This window comes from Equus quagga, chromosome 4 (genome assembly GCF_021613505.1).
Source record: "Equus quagga isolate Etosha38 chromosome 4, UCLA_HA_Equagga_1.0, whole genome shotgun sequence".
NCBI lineage: Eukaryota > Metazoa > Chordata > Mammalia > Perissodactyla > Equidae > Equus > Equus quagga.
In genome coordinates, this window is record NC_060270.1 from 79,526,735 (window position 1) to 79,549,500 (window position 22,766).

The 22,766-nt window shown below is 36.4% G+C and overlaps 1 protein-coding gene across 3 annotated transcripts in view; it reads left to right on the plus strand.

The window, feature by feature from the left end:
* The window catches only part of RAB3GAP1 (RAB3 GTPase activating protein catalytic subunit 1), a 126,305-nt gene extending 103,904 nt beyond the window's left edge, over positions 1-22,401 (plus strand). For 2 of the 3 annotated variants that reach the window (XM_046658708.1, XM_046658710.1), the window contains 7 exons: positions 3,065-3,292; positions 15,214-15,310; positions 15,408-15,511; positions 15,647-15,762; positions 17,201-17,303; positions 19,801-19,821; positions 20,636-22,401. In XM_046658708.1, coding sequence (XP_046514664.1) covers positions 3,065-3,292; positions 15,214-15,310; positions 15,408-15,511; positions 15,647-15,762; positions 17,201-17,303; positions 19,801-19,821; positions 20,636-20,872 — 906 coding nt within the window. In that variant the 3' untranslated portion in view covers positions 20,873-22,401. The remainder of the gene's footprint in view (positions 1-3,064; positions 3,293-15,213; positions 15,311-15,407; positions 15,512-15,646; positions 15,763-17,200; positions 17,304-19,800; positions 19,822-20,635) is intronic. The other variant, XM_046658709.1, reaches the window with a different exon arrangement.
* The last annotated feature ends 365 nt before the right edge of the window (positions 22,402-22,766 follow it).

The window sequence follows — 22,766 nt, forward strand, 5'->3', positions numbered from 1 at the left end:
AAAGGTAACTAACACTACTGAGTGGGTCGTGGAAGATTTCTCAGAAGACTCACCGTTGAGGATGAGTAGACATTTGCTACCTGGAGGATATTTTAGGCTTAGATAGAGGCTTATATCTAGAACATAGAAGATTCAGAGAATGGTGACATTTGGCTTTTTAGACTAAAAACCCAGGGATGAAGAAAGGTCTTTTGTTTTTGAATTACTTATTTTGAAAGCAGAGGCAAATCCACGTATATTAAAAAAAAAAAATCCAAGGGGGTAGCCCAGGGGGCCACAGGGCTTCCCTTTCCTACTGCCAGTACTCGGAGCTATCTCCTAGACCCAGACTTTCCTCCTTAACCTGCTGCTGCCTGTGATGGCCTCCACCTCCCCGTTGCAGCCCCTGCTCAATTCTGCTTTTGTGCTATGTAGGCCAGCCTGAGTTTGATTTTGCGACATAAACACCCCATGGAAACCTATGCCACTTTCATCTTCCCTGCTAGCAGATTTAAGTGACAATAAAAGGGAGCCTTTATATTCCCTGCTTATTTCCCCCATCTTTACTAAAAGAAAAAATCTTTAGTAAAGCTCTTAAGAGCTGCATTTTTTCTTTAGAGACTAAAAAGATACAGAAAATCTGTGAGTTCTGTTCTACTGTGAGACAAGAAAGAGAGGTATCGTTTTAAAACAATTAGTTGGTACAGTGGATAAAGAGAAGCCAGTTGGCTCTCAGGGCCTATGTTAAATCAAAAAGGTAGAGAAGGAAATTGGCTTAGGGTATGTGTGTACACAGAAGGAAGTACTAGCCTCTGCGGCAGCTGTTTTTCACCTGACCTCTAGCTGCCTTCATATTCATTTGTCCCTGTCATGCTACAGTGTCCTTGCAGAGGCATGTACAGGAGGAAATTCCAAATTGGAACCGTAAAAGCTTTTCTCCATAGAAACGTATTGGTCCCTCATGGTAAGGGTCTGTTTAGTTCCTTTGACACTGTCCTTCAGCAAAACTGTGGTTCATTAGGCTCCTTTGGACTAACCTGGACACCTACAAATCTCTTATTGTTTTAATCAGAAAATAGATTGTATTTCAAATAACCAACTTACATATCTGCCCCTATGTGGGAATCAGGTAATATATTTAAGGAAATATGTAGCCACTCTAACATAGACATGGTTGCCTTTCCTTCTTTGTATAGGGATGACTTGGTATTAGGGCCCTTTGGGAGAGTCCCCAGAGCTTTGAATGAATGCTGATATGTACCTGAGGTGCCTATCCCTCACAATTCCAGAAGGACGGGGTCTTTTCTTGAGCATGCCCTTAGAGTACATACCTGTAACAGTAGAAAGAAGATAAGCCATAGCGGAAGTGAGCCTTGACTCTCCTGGTAGCTGTATTTTCAACCTAGTATAGTAAGGACAACCAGAAGGAAGAATTCTGGTTTGAACTATCTTTCTTTAACACATTCTGTAGTACAGGAGTTCAATATTATTTTCTTTTTTTATGTTCACTCTTTTCACTCAAAATCTCTCTGTCTAGTTGCCTAAGATGTTTTCATGTTGGTGTGCTGTTACCTGGTTAATATCCATATCAGTGGACATGAATCCTGGGTCATGCAGTAAGCTTGACCCATTGCAGTTCACAGCAGTTCTTTGTTGCCATGATGCCATAGCCCTTGGAAGTTTATGTTGTTGACCATCAGTTAAGGACCCTCCTCTGATTCCTCATCCCTCAGGGATTTCCTAAATTGATAGGGATGGTTAAGCTGGTAGCCAGTGAGCTCAGTGAGTAGATATTGGCAATTTTACCCTTCACATTTAAGACAGGCCATTCTCATCATGTTGGTTTTCATTTTGGTCTGAGGTTAATTTACTTTTAAAAAAAGAAAGTGACCTTCTGCTTATCACTTCTTTGCTTACATTATTTACTATTTCAGGCAATTAAATATAGTACTCATAGCAGAAAGAATATGTTGTGGTAGAGAATATAACCATAGCACTTTGTATTTAATATGTGTACACATATCCTTTGAGTATGAAGGGGATGATATATGTGCCCATCCTTAGTACTCTACTAATATATTACTGGATACTTGCAAAAATACCTCCATGCCTTACCACTAACACTGTGAAGCCTCTACTGTTTTTCTAGGCATGAATGTAAAATTACTTAAAGGATCTTGGCATACATCATCGTTAATTCTATAGACTTATCCACTAAGTAAAACTTTAATTAGTTTGGTTTCAGAAGCCTAAAAGATGGTAGTTTGAATTCCAATTTCTTAACAGCACAAAAACAATTTATGTGATGGTAATTTGTTATATAAAGTGCAAGAATTCAATAGCTGAATAGAACATTTTTGAGGTTGGCTGATATTTATTGCAGCACCAGTATTGATTTATTGAGGGAAACAAGAGCAGAACTTTTCCATCATTGTGTTATTATTCTGATCATGTTGTGTATTATTTAATTTACTTGACTTGAGCTTATTTGATCATTTTCTAAGTATTGAGTTGTTGTTACACTATAATTTTGAACTAACTTATGTAAGTTATAATCTGTTTAAGAGAATTATTTTCACTTTACATCAAATTTTTATTTCCAAATTCATCAAATGAAAATGTTTTCTTTTTCTGTAAAATGGAGACAGCAAAAGTAAAATGCTCTTGGTACTTTTTTTTTTTAAGATTGGTTTGAGCTAACAACTGTTGCCAATCTTTTTTTTTCCTGCTTTTTCTCCCCAAATCCCCCCAGTATATAGTTGTATATTTTTTTAGTTGTGAGTCCTTCTAGTTGTGGCATGTGGGACGCCACCTCAACATGGCCTGATGAGCATTGCCATGTCCGTGCCCAGGATCTGAACCAGCGAACCCCTGGGCCGCCAAAGCAGAGCGCATTAATTTAACCACTCGGCCATGGGGCCGTCCCCTGCTCTTGGTACTTTAACATATGACCTGGCGACATCCAAACCAAGTAAAAATTGTAAATGTTAGGCTTTTTGTGAAACTGAAAGTATGATTTTGTGAACAGGTTTATCAGTAACTGTTGATTTGTATTTGATTCTGCTGAAATTTTTGCCTATTTTAGGCAGCTAATCCAGGTTGTTTTCTGGAAGATTTTGTGAGGTGGTATTCACCCCGGGATTATATTGAAGAGGAAACAATTGATGAAAAAGGCAACATGGTTCTGAAAGGAGAACTGAGTGCCCGAATGAAGATTCCAAGCAATATGTGGGTAGAGGCCTGGGAAACAGCTAAGCCAATTCCTGCTAGAAGGCAGAGGAGGCTCTTTGATGACACACGGGAAGCAGAAAAGGTAACTGAGATTTGGGTGTCTAACACTAGAATGCTCATTATTTTTCTAGAATTTTAAAACCTCACTATCATATACATGAGAACTTTGGACACACTTGAGAAGCAAAGCATTGAAATTTAATGAGGCTTTTCTATATCTACTATTCACATTTAAGATTTTAGAACTAGTTGCAAATAGGCCAAAGAATAAGACATGTGTATTTTATATAGAAGGCTTACCATTGGACTGTCTGACAACATACGTCAAAAGCCTTAAAAATGGTCATGTCCTTTGACCTAGCAATTCTGTTACCAAAAAAATTTATTAAGGAAGCAATGAGAAATACATCAAGATCAATTTATAAGAACTATATTCAACAAAGTTTTTTAGTGAAAAAGTAGATACACCCAAAATTTCCAAAAATAGGGCTTGGTTCAATAAATTATGGTACAGTCATAGACTGCTTTGTAACTATTAAAAACATTTGGAGTTCTGGAGATTGGTGGCAGCCTCCTGATATCAGATTGTCCCACACAGCCTCCTACCTACTCACCTTACCAAAAACCCCATGAAATTAATAAGTAGAATAAATAAATCCATGTCTTCAGCATTACTAGGAGATAAAGATTACAGTGACCTTTGAATTAACTGCAAGTAGAGAAATAAGCCAAATTCCAGTGGAGTTCCCTTTGCTGTAATCCTGTGGATGTAGAAAGTAGGGACAGGAGTCTTAAGAAGAAGAACCAAGAAATACAGAAGACTTAGATGGAGCATAGAGTCAGCCCACAAAGAAAGAGCCTAACACTGCCTGCCAAAATACTCAACACAGGTAGGGCTTGGTAGTTCACAGCACTGCCTACAGGGGAAGGGCTTGAAAGTAGGCAGGACTAGAAGTGGACATTGAGAGAGATACTCCCTTGGGAAGAAACAGATATACAGAGAAGGAGTGACACTCCTTAGAGATAAAGCAATGATGGGAAAGAAGGAAATAAGGGGAAAATTAAGGATCTTGCAGAAATGAAAGAAACAAGACATATCAACCTCCCTCACCCCCACTGTTCATTAAAGATACTGTGCATAAGAGGGTGCTTTCAAACTGGCACATGACTAGGAACAGGAAGAGTAAAGAGCAGATTACATCCCTACAAAACTACCATAAAAAACCAGAAAATGCTAATGAGAACATTTCCTAGAAAATCAACCACGAAGCAGGAGAAAATTGTGGCATAACACTCCAAACTGAATCAGATATTCTCAAACAAGCATGGGGGATATGAAAAATCATGTTTAATCAGAAATACTAAAACGAAGAACAGAAATGGACCAAAAAACCCCACGAAGAATTGAAACCACAGCTAGTTTAACTCAGGGTAGGAGTAGAAGAAAAAGACAACTATATCGAAAATAAAGACTGAATTAAAAGGGGCCCAAGGGAGAATACATTCATATTTAAATTTAGTAGAAGGCGTCAAGGAAAAGCAGCCCAACAGCCAAGAGAATGAAAATAAGATAAAGTAGTAAAAGAGATTGGAGAGATAGTAGTATAAATAATGGGAAATGTAGGAATAATAATCATTTCATCAGGGGGCTGGCCCTGTGGCCAAGTGGTTAAGTTCCCATGCTTGGCGGTGGCAGCCCAGGGCTTTGCCCGTTTGGATCCTGAGCGTGGACATGGCACCGCTCATCAAGCCATGCTGAGGCGGCATCCCACATGCCACAACTAGAAGGACCCACAACTAAAAATGTACAACTATGTACCAGGGGGCTTTGGGGAGAAAAAAGGAAAAATAAAATAATCATTTCATCAGAGTCATTGAAGAAGAAAAATCAAAACACTAGAACTAACATTTAAAACTGCAATCCAAGAAAACTTTCTGGAAATAAAACCTGAGTTTACATATTGAAAAGGCTCACTGGGTACGGGGGAAGAATTGACCAGCAGTAGTGAACTCCAAAAAATTACTATAGAATTACTGGACCTTAAATATTAAGGAAAAATATCCCAAGGACCTCCAGGCAAAAAGATGAAAATAATTTACAGGGGAAAGAGAGTATACAGGTGTCAGATTTCTCAAAAGAAAGGCAATGTGGAGCAGCATTTTTAAGAAATGTAAGGAAAAGTACAAACCAAAGATTTTATATTCCACCAAGATGTCCAAGTAATTGAGGCTATAAAAAAGTTCTCTTTGAGTTTTTGGACATATAACTCTATACACGTGTGCCCTTCCTGAGGAATCCACCAGAGCTGCCTTGTCCAATAGAACTTTCTGCAGTGTTAGAAATCTTCTATAGCTATGCTGTCCAGAATGGTAGCCACTGGCCACATGTGGCTTTAATGAGCACTTGAAATGTGGCTAGTATAACATAGGAACTGAATTTTAAAATGTCTACGTGTGGTTAGTGACTGCCTTATTGAACAATACTGTATGGGAGGATGAACTTTATCCAAGCAAGAGATGACTAGGGAAACTTTGGCAGAGGGCTGATAGTGAGCATTTAACTTAATTAATTTTAGAGCTAAGACTAAAACTAGGTGGGGACATGGGTAGAAGAATATGTAAAAGTTGTATGTTAGGACAAAGTAGAAAGAATGCAACTAAAAGAGACAAAAAAGGAAGAGAAGAAGGAAAGGGGAATGAGATCATTGACTGTTACACAGATAATAGGTGGTAATCAGAGGATACTATTTAAAATTGTCAGACCACAGCATAAAACAGTTAAAGATATAAGGGAATTAAGGGCATCATAAAAGGTGTTAATGCAAGGATATCGACTAGAATAAAAATGTAAACCTTTCTAAGTATCAACAGAAAAATTTCTAAAAAGCAAAGACCACCAAATAGAGAAACATACAAAATAAAGATCACACTATACACAGAATAATCACAGTATAAGATAGTCATATAAAACCAAACTCTTTGCTGTACACAAGGGATTCAGTGACTCAGAAAAGCTACAAAGTAAACAATGGACAAAGATTTCCAGGTAAACGAAAACAATAAGAAAGCAGCGGTTATGATCCTGATACTATACAAAGTAGAATTAGGGCAGAAAAGCATTAAATGAAACAAACAAGGATGCTTTATAGTCTAAAAGTGATATTTCACAATGAGAATATAACAGTTGTCAATATTTTTGCATTAGATATAATAATCTGTATAAAACAGAAACCATGGGAGATGCAAGGAGAAACAGATCAAAATACACTAACAACAGGACTTTTAACACATTACTCTTAATACAAGACAATCAAGTAGACAAAACTAAGGAAAGATCTAAACCAGATAATCAATAAAGTTGATATTTTAGATATATTTCAAACACTACACCTTGATAATAGAGAATGTATCTTCTCTTCAAACATACATGGAACATTCACAAAAACTGATACTATATTAGGGCACAAAGAAAGCATCACTGGGTTTTGTAATGGAAGTATAACCAATACTCTGATCTCTGCAATAAAACTAGAAATTAAAAGTGAAACAACAGAAAACACCAGGCCTTCCATCTGAAAATTTAATAAGCCTTATATTAAATGATGCTTGAGTGAAAGAGGAAATACAAAGAGAAATTATAGAATTTCTGAAAAATAGTGGTAAGGAAAGCACTACATATCAGCACCTATAGGATATATTTAAGAAGTGATCAAAGGAAACTCCACAGCCCTAAACACCTACATCAAGAAGAAACATGGATGGACCTTGAGGGTGTTATGCTAAATGAAATAAGTCGGGGCAGAAAGTCAAATACCATATGATCTCACTCATAAATAGAAGATAAAAACAACAACAAACACACACAGATGCAGAGATGAGATTGATGTCTGCAGAGGAGACGAGGAGAGGGAGGAGAGTGAAAGGAATGTGTGGTGATGGATGGTAATTAGTCTTTGGTGAACATGATGTAATCTACACAGAAATCAAAATATAATGATGTACACCTGAAATTTATATAATGTTATAAACCAGTGTTACCTCAATTAAAAAAAAAAGAATTACCAGTGGGGAAAAAAAGATGAAAAGTATTGAATTAATAAATTCCTAACTCAAAAACCTAGAAGAAGAACAGCAAAGTAAAACCAAAAGAAAACAAAAGGAAGGCAGTAGTAAAGATAAAAACAGAAAGTACTGAGGTAGAGAACAGAAAAACATCAAATTAATGAATCTGGTTTTTTTTAATCAACAAAATAGACAAATTGTTAGCTACTTTATTCATGAAAGAAAGGGTAAAGCATGTATATACAAAATAAGAAATGACAAAAAGAGCAAATAACTATTGATACCAAAGAAATATTAAAAGAAAAAAATCTACTTTGTATGTCTCTGTGCATATAAATTTGAAAACCAAGACGAAATGGATGATTTCTTAGGAAAATACAGTGTACCAAAGCTGACCCCAGTAAAGATAGAAAGTGTAAACAGACCAGTTTCCACAGAAGAAATAGAGACAGTTGTTAAGGAATGACCCCATAAAAAAGTACCAGGTCTAGATCGTTTCACAGAATTCAACTAAATATTGAGAAACCAGTTGGTCCCAATGCTACATAAATTTTCAATGCATAGTAATTGGAAGAAATTTTCCAAATTCTTTTTATGAAATAACTATAACATTGGTACCTAAACCTGATAATGATAGCATATTAAAAAAAAACTTGCAGACCCGTAATACTTAAGAAATGAAATGCAAAAATCCTAAGTGAACAGATTTTATTACTATTTTAAGAAAATTATACATGTTAACTGAATGTAAGGATGATTATTTGGAAATCTGTTTATAGAATTGACTTCGTTAATAGGTCTAAAAAGAAAATTATATCATCTCCATATACACTGAAAAAGTCTTTCATAAAACTTAATACTCATTCCTAATAAAAAAACTCCTGAGAAAATAAGAATGGATAGATACTTTCTTAAAATGATACAATATACATAGACCTCAATGCTAAACCCGGCATCTTAATGGAGGAAACCCTGGAGGTTTTCCCACTGAGGTCAGGAACAAGGCAAGAGTGCCTGCTATCTCCATTGCCGTTTAACATTATCCTGTAGTTGTCAGCCAATGTAATTAGAAAAGAGAAAGCAGAGGCATAGGAGTCAAAATGAAGAAAGAACTTTCTGCTTGTAGATAATGTGACAGTATACCTGGAAAAATCTAAGGCATGAAGGATAAAACTAAAAAGAATTCAGCAAGGTAGCAGGATATAAAGTTAATATACAATAATCAGTAACATTCATATACACATAGAATAACCATTCTGAAGATGCAAATGACATTTTCTCTTCAGTATAAGAGAAAAGAAAACATAAAATACTTAGGAATAAACTTAACAGGAAATGTTTGAAATCTGAATAAAGAAAATAAAACACTTGAAAAATACACTTGAACAAAAAAAAAAGATATCCCATGTTTTTGGGCAGGAAGTCTCAATATCATTAAGGCAAATTCTCCCTAAATTAATTTATAAATTTAGTGCAATCCAAATTAAAAAAACCAAAAGGCTTTATGATGGAGCCAGACTAGTTTATACTAAAGTTCATATGGAAAAATGAACATGCAACCTTAGGACTCAGGGGTTTGGAGAGTGACTGTTAATGGGTTTCCTCTAAGGGGTAATGAAAATGTTCTAAAATTGATCATGGTTTTGCTTGTACAACTCTGTGAATATACCTAAAACCATTGAATTGTATATTTTAAACTGGTGAATTCTTATTTTACAAAGCTTGCAGAATAGATTGAAAAGAAAGAGCTATGGGGTGGGGGGGTCTGGGAGGGGGAGACAGTAACCCGACCAAATATTAAAGCATAGTACAAAGCCTCACTATTTAAATAATGTGGTAATGGCTCATAAATAGCCCAATGAAACAGAATAGAAAGTCCATAAATACATGTAGAAATCTAGTGCATGATGAAGATGGCATCTCAAATCATTGTCCCTTTTTATAAATGGTCTTGGGATAACTGATAACAATTTGGCAAAAGATAAAATTCTCTCTCTCTCATACCATACACAAGAACAGACTGAAGATGGAACCATAAGAGTACTAGAAGAAAACACTGATGAATTCCTCGTAACCTGGATATAGAGAAAGGATTTCTAATTAGGAGTCAAAACCCAGATGCAATTAAAAATAAGACTGATAAAATTTACTGTGTAAAGATAAAAAATTTGCATGGCAAAAAGAAAATTAAGTAAAGTCAAAAGACAAATAAACTGGGAAGAATATATATATTATAGATAAAGGGCCAAAATACTGTAGAAAAATGGGCAAGAGATAGGAGTAGACAACTCACCAAAAAAGGGATAATTACCCTTAAACTATCAAAAGATGTTCACCTTGATTTATAATAAGAGAAATGCAAATTGAAACTTCATGGAGACAACCATCTGTCACACATCAGATTGGCAAAAATTCGAAAGCTTGGTAAGTAGTCAGGGAGGCCAGGAGACAACAGGCCCTCATACGTTACTGGTGAGAGGCACGATGGTATAGCCGCCTGTGGAGGGGAATTTGGCAGTATCTAACAAAATTGACATATGCATTTACCCTTTCATCTAGCAATCCCACTTCTAGGAATTTACCCTAATGTTTTCCACAGTGCAAAAATGCAGCACTAAGTTGGTCATTGCTGCATTACTTGTAATTACAAAATATTGGAAACTATCTACATGCCCAAACTTAGGAGCTTTGTTGAATAAACTATGGTTCATCTACATAATTGAGCACTATGTAGCGTGAAAAAAAATGAGGAAAATCTCTATTATCTGATAGCAGTTTCTAGGATATGTTAAGAGAAAGGTAAAGTACAAAAAAAAATATAGTATGCTTCATTTTCTGTTTAAAAAAAGGAATTAAGAAAACATATATCTATTTATTTTCACAAAAAGAAGCTCAGTAAAGATAAAGCAGAAAACACTGAAATTAGTTGCCCAGAATGGTTGGGAGGGGGAGGGAAAGATAGAATAGAAAGAATATAAGAGGAAGTAACACTTTAGAAAAAGAATGTAGGGGGGCTGCCTCGGTGGCACAGTGGTTAAGTGCGCACGTTCTGCTTCGATGGCCTGGGGTTCGCTGGTTCAGATCCCAGGTGCAGACATGACACTGCTTGACAAGCCATGCTGTGGCAGGCATCTCACACATAAAGTAGAGGAAGATGGGCACGGATGTTAGCTCAGGGCCAGTCTTCCTCAGTAAAAAGAGGAGGATTGGCAGCTGATGTTAGCTCAGGGCTAATCTTCCTCAAAAAAAAAAAAAAAGGAAAGAGTGTATTTTCTGTATAATTTTGACTTCCAGAAAATATTAATGGTACATACTGAAAAATTAAATCAATGAAAATGGAAAGAGGGGTAACAACCTAAAAGTGAAAGCATGCTGAGATAAATTAAACCCACTGCATTTCAAATGAATAACATAAACACACTGCAAGGGGGGAAGGTGGGTGGGAGGGAAGATCTAAGCCAAGGAGTTTATGGACACATAAGATATGTTTGACTGTATGCCGTCAGATGTAGTGGGAGGTGGTAGAGCGCTGGAAACAAATCCTAAACATTATTTTCTAGGTTTGTTGTTTGTAGCGCTATGGGTGAAGCATTTCTGAAACTTTTAGATGGATTATTGTTTGAGCAAATGAGTAGTTAAATGTGTTAGTGTTATTGGAAGCCTGAATTCTCACTGTGGAAGTGAGATGCAAACATGAAATGGAGAAAAGCAAGGAAGACCCAATGGCAATGAATTGGAATTGGAAGTATTGGTGTGGACTTACAGGTTTCTAAAATATGGATAGATATCTTGGCATCCATGTATATATATATATATAAGCATATATTTCTTAGCTCTCTTCTGAAGAGGTGTAGAAGCAGTGACATCCCGTAGCAGTAAACACATATATCTTGATTTCTAGAACATTCCTCACTAAAAGGAGCCATGCTTTCCTCAGAGAAATGGCTGACTACAGGGAAGATATGAGTGTGAAACATTGTGTGTTGTCAGAAAATCAGGAAGTGCTTAAAAAAAAGAGCATTTCATAAGGAGCTAGCTTGAAGGGACTCTTTTTGGCCAAATCTGGACAATTTGAGTTCCAGATAATTAAAGGCTGTGATGAATTATAAACCACTGTAAAAAAATTGGAATCCATGGGTCCACATTGATAATAAGTAGATAAATAAAGAACTGGGAGAGTAGAGAGGGCATTTCAGCACAAAGATCACTGATAAATATGGAGGATATGTTAGAGCTGCAAACTTCATTTTACAGCCATTTTCATGGTAAAGATTGGCTCAGGCAAGAATCATCAATAGATAGAAAATCTAGGTGGAAATCTAGGTGAAGAACATCATACTTACATGGTTTTAAAGTGTCTCTCTACAGATTACTTCCAAATTGCAAGGAAATAAATATTAACTATACCGTGGAGAAATCAAAATTAATATCACCAATAAGGGGCAGGTGGAGATTGTCTACATGAAGTTGTGATAATCTAAAGGATCCAATGTTGTTTATGTACTGTTTGGTCCAGGAGTGCATAATCTACGTCCAGTCATGGGGAAATATTAGATAAACCCAAAATGAGAAACAGTCTATTTTTAAAAGAATGCAGTTCTTTTTAAAGAATTATAAAATACAATTCTAAAAAAGTACAGCTGTGGGAGTATATTAAAGGGACGTAGGAGCCAACTGAAAGATCTCCCAGTGGCTAACACTGGAACGATTTGAGCAAGAAAATCAAGTCATATTTGGATTATAACTTGAGTATAAAATAAACATCCTTGAGTCTCTAGTGATATAAATAAATGATTAAATAAATTGGAGAGAACAGACAAATCTCCTACAGAAGAACTCTAAGTCTACTCTGCCCTCAAGGACGTGGAACTTAACTCCCTACTCTTTTTGAGCGTGGACTGTGTCTACCTTCCTAAGAGTACAGTGTGCAAAGTGGGGAAAATGAGTAACTTTGACTGTAATAATGTCTTTTATAACCTTTCCTACCACCATACAGGATCCAGTTAAGGATCATGCATTGCCTTTAGCTGTCATATCTCTTTAACCTCAGTTAATCTGGAACAGTTTTCCAGTTTGTCTTTTTATAACATTGACATTTTGAGTATAGTCCCCCCCCACCCCTTGTGGTTAAGTAAATTATATACTTTATTCTTATTTCCTTAGTTTAAAAAAATTGAGATATAATTTACATACATAAAATTCACCACTTTAAAATGTAAACTTCATAGTTTTTAGCATATTTACATATTTAGCATATTTACAAGGTTATGTAACCATCACCTTTAATTCTAGAATATTTCCATCACCCCAAAAACAAACCCAGTACCCAATAGCAGTAACTCCTCATTTTTCCCACCTCCTAGTCCCTGGCAACTATTAAACTAACTTTCTGTCTCCATAGGTTTGTCTATTCTGGATATTTCATACAAATGAAATCCTACAATATGTGGCCTTCTGTTTCTGGCTTCTTTCACTTAGCATAGTGTTTTTGAGGTTCACCCATACTGTACCATGTATCAGAACTCCATTCATCTTATGGCTGAATAATATTCCTTGGTATGAATATACCACATTTTGCTTATCCATTCATTGGTTGATGGACATTTGTGTTGGTTCCAATTTTTGGCTATTATGAATAATGCTGTCAACATTTGTGTACTCAGTTTCCTTAGTTTTTATCTAATGTGCTTTCGTGTTCCAGAAGCCCATCTAGGATATTGCATTACAGTTAGTAGTCATGTTTCTAGGCTCCTTTTAGAAGTGACATTTTCTCAGATTTTCCTAGTTTTTCTGACCTTGACAGTTTTGAGGAATTCTAGTCTGGTATTTTGTAAAAAGCCCCTCAACTGGGATTTATTTGGTATTTTTCTTATGATTAAACTGGGGTTATGTAGTTTTGGGAGGAAAACCAGAGAAGTAAAGTGTCATTTGCATTACATCATACCAAGAGTACATGCTGTCAATGTGTCTTATCCCTGTTGTTAACCTTGCTCACCTGGCCACAGTAGTGTTTATTTGGTCAGTTGACAAAATTGTAATAAGGATAGTAGGTTAGATTTAAAGTATTTGGTCAGTGTTAAATTTACTGTAGTTTATATAATCAAACTAGTTTATATTGAAATAGTTTATATTTTGATTATATAAGAAAACATTCTTAATTTTGGGAAATATACACTGAGATATTTGGGGATAAAGGGGCGTGATGTATGCAACTTGCTCTCAAATTATTCAGAAAGAAATGTATGCATGTATGTGTTGTATGCAAATATAGAGGAGGAGAAAGAAGTGATGAAATAGATGAGTTAAAAGGTTAACAATAGGTGAATCTAGGCAAAGGGTATATAAATATTTTGTATTCTTGCACATTTGTTTTTCTATAAGTTAAGGAAAACAAAATTTGGAATAGTAAGTGTTAACAAGAATGTACAACAATGGGAACTTTTATTACTGTCAATAAGAATATGAATCTGTTGAAACACTTTGTAAAATAATTTGACATTATCTTGTACATATCCTAATTCTATATTTAGGTAATACCCTCAAGAAATCCCTCTACATGTGTACCAGGAAACATATACAATAATATAATAGAACATTATTTGTAATAGCCAAAAAATGGGGGGAGGTCCATCACTGGGGGAGCATTTTAATACAGCAGTGAAAATGAATAAACTATAGCATGTGTCACCATATATGCGTCCAGGAACAATGCTGAATGGAAAACAAGTGACTGAGGGGTATAACCAGAAACATTCTATTTATATAAAAATTAAAGCCAGACAAAGCTAAGCAACACATTGTTTAGGGCTACATGCATATGTGAGAAAAGTATGAAGAACAGCAAAAGAATGAGTAGTACCTAATTCCTTGTAGGGGGACGGGGTACACGAGGGAGGGGGACTTGGAAAGTACTGGTGATGTTGTTTCTTAAGTTGGTTGGTGTATTAAACAGGTGTTCATGTTTTCTTTAAACTGTGTAAATATTCTGGATGTATATTTCTTAATTGCAAAAAAGCTTCAAGCCACACAAAAGCCTCCAGCCAAAAAATAAAAATCGTAAGTCATTAAATGAAGAAAGTAAGTTATGAAACTGTACATATTATGAATTTTTTAAAAACTGCATATGCATCTATATCCTTGCATTTAAATTGGAATAAAAATAAGTCTGAGAAGACAAACACAAAACTGTGTTGTTCCTTAGGAAGCAGAATTTCTGGAGAACTTTTGCTTTATACTGCTCTGTGTTTATTTATTTTTAAAATCTGTGAGCATTTATCAGCCAAGCTGACATTATGAAGTTATATTTCTTTTATCTTTACAGCTGTTGAATAATGAGCTTAAAGGTAGTTCCATGTGTTGCACATACTTCTCTGTATTTTTTTAATCAGAAAAATTATAAAACAATTTCCATTTTGGAAAAAAGTCAACCGAAACAACTGAAACAAACCAAAAAAAATTAGTGGAAGGTCACTAGCAATGTTTAGAAATATTAAGTGAGAAAAGCAGGTTACAAAATTGTATGTTACATACTCAATATTAGTTCACTTACTACATCATGTATGTTCAGTGTCTTAAAAAATCCTTAAATGAAAATGCCCCAGTGTTACCAATTGTTATCTCTAGGTGGTGTAATTTACAGTTGGTTTTTATTTTGTATTTTCCTAATTTGCATGTATTACATATGGAAGCGGAAAAACGTTATAAGAACATGCATCAGTATTAAAGACTGAAGTTCTTAGTTGTTTTCAATAACACTGTTCTTACTTTGGGAGTAGTAGCTACTTACTTGGATGAGTAGGGCATCAAGAGAAGAGAACTCTTCTCTACCCTTGTTACACATGTGAGTTCAGTGGTCCAGAGGATGTTTTTTCCTTTCATAAGTGGCTGCTTTATTCTTTGACAATGGCAGTGATCATTTATCTAAGTTTGTGCCTCCTTCAGGTGCTGCACTATCTAGCAGTCCAGAAACCTGCAGACCTTGCGAGGCACCTGTTACCTTGTGTAATTCACGCAGCTGTACTCAAGGTAAAGGAAGAAGGTAAATGTCTTGTTTGATTAGTCATTAGTTCATTTCAAAAATGAAAGTATATTTTACCTAACTTATTTAATGATGGCATTGATCTTTTTAAAAATAGAAAGTCTGGAAAACATTTCTTCAGTTAAGAAGATTATAAAGCAGATAATATCCCATTCCAGTAAAGTTTTACACTTCCCCAATCCAGAAGACAAGAAATTGGAAGTAAGTTTGATGTAGTGTCAGGATCTTGCCAAGTGTTCTCTTCAGTTGGCAATAATTACTTTAAAGATACATTTTTGAAAGGCTTTGCTTTTTTTTGCTGTCTTCTAAATATGTCTCTCCCTTTTCCACTGTTAGGAAATCATCCATCAAATTACTAATGTCGAAGCTATAATTGCTAGAGCCCGCTCACTGAAAGCCAAGTTTGGAACTGAGAGATGTGAACAAGAGGAGGAGAAGGAAGATCTTGAAAGGTAATTGCTGTTTGACCAGCTCATTTGTGTCTGTAGTGGCAAACGCTACCGCTCTCTTGAGAAAATTTTGATAGCATGTTGAGATTCATTCGTGGTACTCCTATATTATTTGTAACCTGCATTGCGTAGAGACAGAGAAATATGTAATTATCATAGGATTTGACATCTACTGTAATTCTGAGCATTTGCCAGGTGTTTCCATTCCTCCCCCTTTTAGAGCCAAGTCTGCCAGGCCTCTTTTTCTAGGAATGTCCTTGTTTGCTCTTGGAGATGTGCTGCCTGCAGTTTCCTGCAGGGGAGCTGTTCACTCTGTTCCTTGAAGTGCCCCAGAGCTTTGCTGTCAGCTCTCTGTTCCTTAACCACAGTCTGAGGTGTTCTGAAACTGTATTTCTGCTTAGTATTCCAAGTTGTTCATTTAATTTTAAACAAGATTTGTGATAGCAAAGGTGTACATCCTATGCACCTTGCGAATATGTTTTGAAAGAGTGACCAGATGGCCTCTCCAGGATGAGTCCAGTGACTGGATCAGTCTTTTCCTCCTTCTGAGACTTGGCACCGTTACCAACAGAGCCTGGCAGTGAGTCCCTGTCCATTTCTCCCCGTGGTACTTGAAAGGACAGTGTTTTTTTAATATGTGATAAAGTGTTTCCAAATGAGCTACTTCAGCAGCTTGAATTTGTCATAACTTTAAAATTTTCATCAGCCTTTCCAGGAGAAATGGCATTATTGATGCTAAATAATCAATTATATATGACAAGGCATTTGCTATAGCTTTTACAAGTTCTTGTTTGAATTTTATATCTGAGTGAAATTTTCTCCCAGCCTTCTTTGCTCTTGAAAATTCCTTTGAAATGAGAAGAATAAGCTCTAACCAAGGGAATCGTTTCTCAGACAGCAGGATGAGCTAGCGAGCAGGTGGCGCAGACTCGCTGGGTCTGTGCTTTCCGCTCGTAGTCCCACGGCACGTTATCACAGTTTACAGTTGACACTTTACCCAGAAAAACATATTTTAAGCATACACATGTACACAGACACACACACTCATACACCTTAAAAGAACAAAAATGAGAAGTACGGATCATTGCTTTGCTATATAAGTGAAACTTGGTTTTTGTTGCTCAAAAAATTTTTTTCCATCTTTTATTTACTGTAGCATTTTTAAGCTTCTAAGTCTGAAAGAAATAGACTACATATTTCTTCTTACACTTAGAGATGGCCTTTTAAAAATTTTTATGAAAACAGTTGAAAGGCAGTAAAATTGTCATTTGAGTAGATTTTAATTCTAAATGTCCTTCTATCCTGTTATAACATTTCTACTCCAGCCTTGGTAGGTTTAGCCAGTATTGTTTGAGGATTTGTCCACAGAATTAATCTTGGAGGATTGACAGTGTGAACTGAGCAGCTTGCTTTCTCTCCTTTCATTATCTCTCTCTCCTAGGTTTGTCAGTTGCCTTTTGGAGCAGCCTGAAGTGTTGGTTGTTGGTGCAGGAAGAGGACATGCTGGCAGGATCATTCACAAGCTGTTTGTGAATGCTCAGAGGGTATGTGAGATTCCTTATTACTGTATCATTGTGATACAGACCCTACTCTCGAGACCTCTACTCGGTGAGATGCTGTTTCGATTCCCACACATGGCTGATTAGACAGCTGCTGAGTGTAAGTCTGGGCATTGGGTTTGAGCATTGGAGAAACGACAGCTCTCAGCAGTGACTTCTGAGTCTTTGAAATCCATTTGCTTTCTTACATGTTTAAGTAAAATAAGTATATTTTAGGACCTAAATTTCAGAAATTAGAAGGGTCTGAAATCCATTGTTAGAGAATCTGATAGGGAGTTGGTAGCAATGGCCAGTGCTGTGCTGTAGGAAAAAATGTTTACTACTTTCAAATTAGAATGGAGTTCAGTTTTACCAATTTTAAACTCCATGTACTGCAAATGGATTCAGAGCTTAGCTTGTGAAGTTAGGAAGTCTAACTATCCCTGTGATTGTGAAGAGATCTAACTTTAGAGGTTTCCGAGGAAGAGCAAGATGTCAGATGTTTAAACTGTGGACACTTGGGCTTCAGCACAGAAAGAAAGCCTAATTTGAAAAATTATCTTCATTACTTCTAGTCATGAAAGTAAAGGTTTAAAAATTATATAGAAGTTTCTGACATTCTAAAGCTATTACAATTTGGATTTTTATGAAGGTGATACCAGTTATGCTTTGTGCTGATGCTCTCTGTACTGCTGTTGTTTACTGGGTAAAAGGTGCTGGCATCCCGCAGGTGATTCTGTGTTGGGGCTGATTAATAATAAAGATTCTGATGAAAGTATTGTGAATCACACTAAATATGGGGATCCCCTTACCTGGTACTGTGCTAACACTAGAATGACCCAGTTTTGAAGGTGTAATTCTCAGAATCAAATAAGAAAAAGAATTTTCCTGGATCTACATGTGGAATAAGAAGTTTGTAATCTCTGAGTCGGCCTGGAGTACATCTAGTTAATGCATTCAAAAATCATAGCCAAAAATACTGATCTGAATTTTTAGCAAGAACTAAAACCTGAAATTGTTTATGAGGTAGCTCCCTAAATTTAAGAATTTTAAGTTAAAAACCAAGTATTTTATTTCCTTATGAATTAGAGTTCTAAAAAACAATAGGTACTTACTTTGGTTTATTTTGGTTTTGTCTCTGGCATGAAACCAAGACCGGTGAGTTTGTTTTCATATCCTATAATATCTTCTCCAGCTTGCTAGCCAGAAGCTTACAAGCACATTTCCTTATTACCACCAATATGAATTTTCTTCAGATTGCAAAAACTCTTTTCTCTGTTCTCATTTTTTAAAACTTGTGTGTTGAGGATTTAAAATCTAGAGTATTTATGTTTTTAATGCTGAGAGTGTTACTTGTTTTGAATAGTTAAGCAAAATTATTTTCCCTCAAATGGAAATAAGCTTTTTTCCCCCAGACTGTAAGTAAAAGCTCATTGTAAAAATTTGGATAGTGCAGAAAATTATAAAGAAAAAATTAATCACGTAGTCTCACTCCCCACTGATAACCATCAACATTTAACATCTGGTGTATACAAATAGATGTATATTTTACAAAAATAGGATTATGTTATATAATTTACTTTGTTATTCTTGTTTTCTACTTAATATAATTATCTTTCTATATCAGTAAACAGAGGAGTGTATCATCTTTTCAATGGCCTCATCATACAGCTGCTAACCCCCTATAATGGATACTGAAATTGTACATTTGTCCCACATTATGTAATTTTAAAAGATTTCAGACTTTCAAACCTTGTAGTGAATGTTTTTAGGGAATTGGCAGACTGTGAAATCCATATATCAAGCACCTGGTTGGTACATTTTTAAATTCAGCCTTTAAATGTCTGGCTAAAATAAACCATTCAGATTTATTCATGCAACTTTTCTTTTTATAATTAACTGACATTTTATGTTAATTTTACTGATAAATCAAGATTTTAACATTTTTTAAAAAGTTATGAAATTTCACTGAATTTTTTATAACATGCAGTAATTTTATATATTTAAAACTTTTCCTTAAAATTACCCATTTTCATAAACTTCATCGTGATTACATGTGTCAGTGGTATATATATTTAAATGGAGTTCACCAAGTAAACCGCTGGTTGGATTTTGCTTCAGTCTTGCTCAATTGAGTAGCTCTGAGACACCTGTTCTTGAATTCATTGGATTATCTGTTTTTCAAGCCATGAGCATTCTTTTAGCATCTTAATTCTTCAGTAAAAGAGCTAGATTTCTGTTGAATCATTTCCCCATTAAATGACATGGTACAGCACCTGTTGAACCATCAGATGCATGAGTGGTGGGGTGTGTCTGCCCAATTTGGCAGCTAGGTGTGTTGTATGTGGTGTGTGTTTGTCTTGATATTCTTTTGATAGGATCATGTTCCTCAATGTAGTGCATGCTGTCTCTGAAATAATCTTGAAATCTCTTGTCTAGCTCTTTTTAAGCCATCTTGCTTGTTTCTATTTCATCACTGTTTCTTTTCTCACCCTTTCTCAAGCTGACTGAATCTTCTGATGAGGTAACAAAATAGCCTTTGTCCCTCATAGTTCCTTGTTCCTTCCCATCCCTCTAACATCATGAGGTCATTAAGACTAACCACCTGAACAGTCTGTATTTGGCATACCTTTCTTGCTGATGTTTAGCATAACATGATTTCATATTTCCATTGCCAAAGCAATTACTTTTCCCAAATCGATGGTGTTGTAAAAGAAATATAGTGATCAGAGAAATGAAAGAAGTGTAGTGATCAGAGTTAAAAATGAAGGCTCTAATTGAATATGTATTTTAGGTAATTTTAATGAAAAACTAGGTGCCTTTAATACTGAGAACTTGTCTTTTGTGGCCATTGCTATATGGACCTCTATTCACTTGTGCATCACATTAGCCACCCAGCAAACAAAACTAGGGTCCCCAGTTTTAAAAAAGAATGGAGATAAAAACAATCTTTCCAGACTCTGGAGAGAAGCAACTCCTTGCTGAACTGAGGACATCAGACTTGGACTTATCATTGCTAGAAGAAACATGTAGAAGCCAGTGCAGCTCCATTTTCCCTCTTCATCAGGTGTCTGAGTATGGCCCTCACTTTTCACAGCAGATTGCCTGGCAGTCGTTATCCTTTCTGTCTCTGTCACCAATTTATTTGTAATCTCTGGCTGCTCATGCAGTGTTTCAAGCTTCTTGCATTTTCTCTGTTGTGTTTTTTGAGTAATCCCATAACAAAGTTGACTGCTACTGAGTAATATAGAACATTTTTGTGTATTTATCATGTTTATTCATCTATCTAAGTTTAGCATTTGACTTGCTCTTGAATTTAGCATTTGATTCTATTCAAGGCTGCAGCCATGGCTCCAGCAGAGGAGGAACTGAAGAGAACTGGCTCCCCAGAAGAAAGAAGGCAGAACTCGGTGTCAGACTTCCCACCCCCTGCTGGCCGGGAGCTCATTCTGCGCAGCACTGTGCCCCGCCCTGCCCCCTACTCCCGAGCTCTGCCTCAGCGCATGTACAGTGTTCTCACCAGAGAGGATTTCAGACTCGCAGGTGCCTTTTCCTCAGATACCTCCTTCTTCTGAGTCTTCTGGAGTGACCCCATCTGTGGTTTCAGAGACAGTGCTGACCCCCTCTGTGGGAGGGAGGTTCTGCCAGACAGAACCCCAGAGGCCATGAAGAGGTCCTGTCCAGTTGAATGATCAAGAATCATACCAGCATCTGAAGGACTTTGGGGCGCCAAGCTTGGGTCCTGTTGTACCTTGGTGGGGGCAGAGGGAATGGGCTTGAGCTGCTGAAAGATTTCTGCCCCAAAGAGATGGCCCTTGTGTGGGGAGGTGGGGGACACCAAGAAACAGCAAGAGCTCTCTGTCCTCACTGTGGCAGGATTGGGTTCATTTATTCTTTTCTGTGACTATCCCTTAGGCTATTGCCTTGCATTCATAGTGTGCATAAACACTTGTTATATTTATTAGTATCAAGTATGCAAAATAGAGTATCTGTTAACTCAGATTTCTGAATATTTTGGTGGTAGCTATTCCCAGAATCTGTTTTTAAATGACATTCTGTTTATTCAATCACCTGGGGGCCATCTTTATTGTACTAATTAACTTTTGATGAGCATTCTGAATATTCTAGGAGAAAGCCTAGAATTTCACATAGTTTATGTTTTTCCATATCACTGTGACCTACATATACCCCTTCTGATAAACTGTAATATAAGATGTCACTGCACATTAGTTTCATATCTATCTTGTAAGGCTTGTTTTCCTTACTTGTTTTAGTTTTGGTTGTCATGTAAGATAACCTGCAAATTGTTGTTTTCTTCTTCTCTTGCTGTACAGCATGCATTCTTTCTTTGTGGTTGCTGGCTGGATACTGTATTTAATGAAGTAGAGATGAGCATATGCTAGAAATATAGTCTTGGTACACAGAGATTATCATGCTGTTAGTATAATTTGGTATTTGTGCTAATGTAATGAATAGCAGATCTTTTCAGTGAATTATTTTGCTTTTGTATTTTAGTTAAAATGAAAATAATCGATGGGGATGTGTAGCACCCAGCATAAGGAATAACAGCACATTTCTACTTATGTGATGATCAAGATTTATTAAGTCTGTGTTGCTATGGCCTCTGTTCAGTAATCTTAAGTCTGTTTTTAGGCCTAAAATTTCCACTTTAATCCAAAGTGAAAAATGGTTATATGGAAGCATAGATCTTGCCTATGTAAATTTAAAGAATTAATAGAGCTGTGTAAACCCTGTGTTACATTATTTTTGTAAAAAAAAAAAAGTGTGTGTACGTATATGTGTGTATCTATGAACACATATATATGTATATATGTGTATATGAAGCAGGGGAGGCCCTGGCTGATTACCTCCTGGCCTTCTCAGTGCTTTTCTCTGAGATGCTGGACTTGGTCGCTGCTGCGAAGCCACACAGATGCAGGCCGAGGACCAGGCGCTGTCCCAGGTAGAAAACATATCTTTCAAACACGGAGGTTGTCTGCTTTCTAATGGGGAAGTTAGTAACAAAGAAACTTTTTACAAAGAGAGGTTGGACTTTAAAAAGGTGTTGTGAATCTAATAAAAAGGAAACGATTGCTTTCTCTGGTCAATTTCCTCTTCTTTTCTCCCATCTGGTGGACATTTTGTTCTCATTTCGGTTAGTTTTATGCTGGCTCGGGTCTTCCTAAATATTTGCAGCCGGCCGAGTCCTCTGGGGTCTCAAGAACACTCTTTGTGCCTTTTTAAAGTGGCAGTTACCTCACTTGCCTTGTATTATAATTATGTTTGTTATTTTGCAGATATGTTTAAGTAGCTACTTCGTATCAGGTCCTGTGCTAGGCGGTGAAGATAAAACAGAAACCAAAACACACCCCCTCTGTTCAGTGAGCTTCCTGTCAGCTAGGGAAAGCTGATACTACGTCGCCGTAAAATGGAGAGTACAACTCAGCTGTGTGAGCTGGAGGGCCAGCC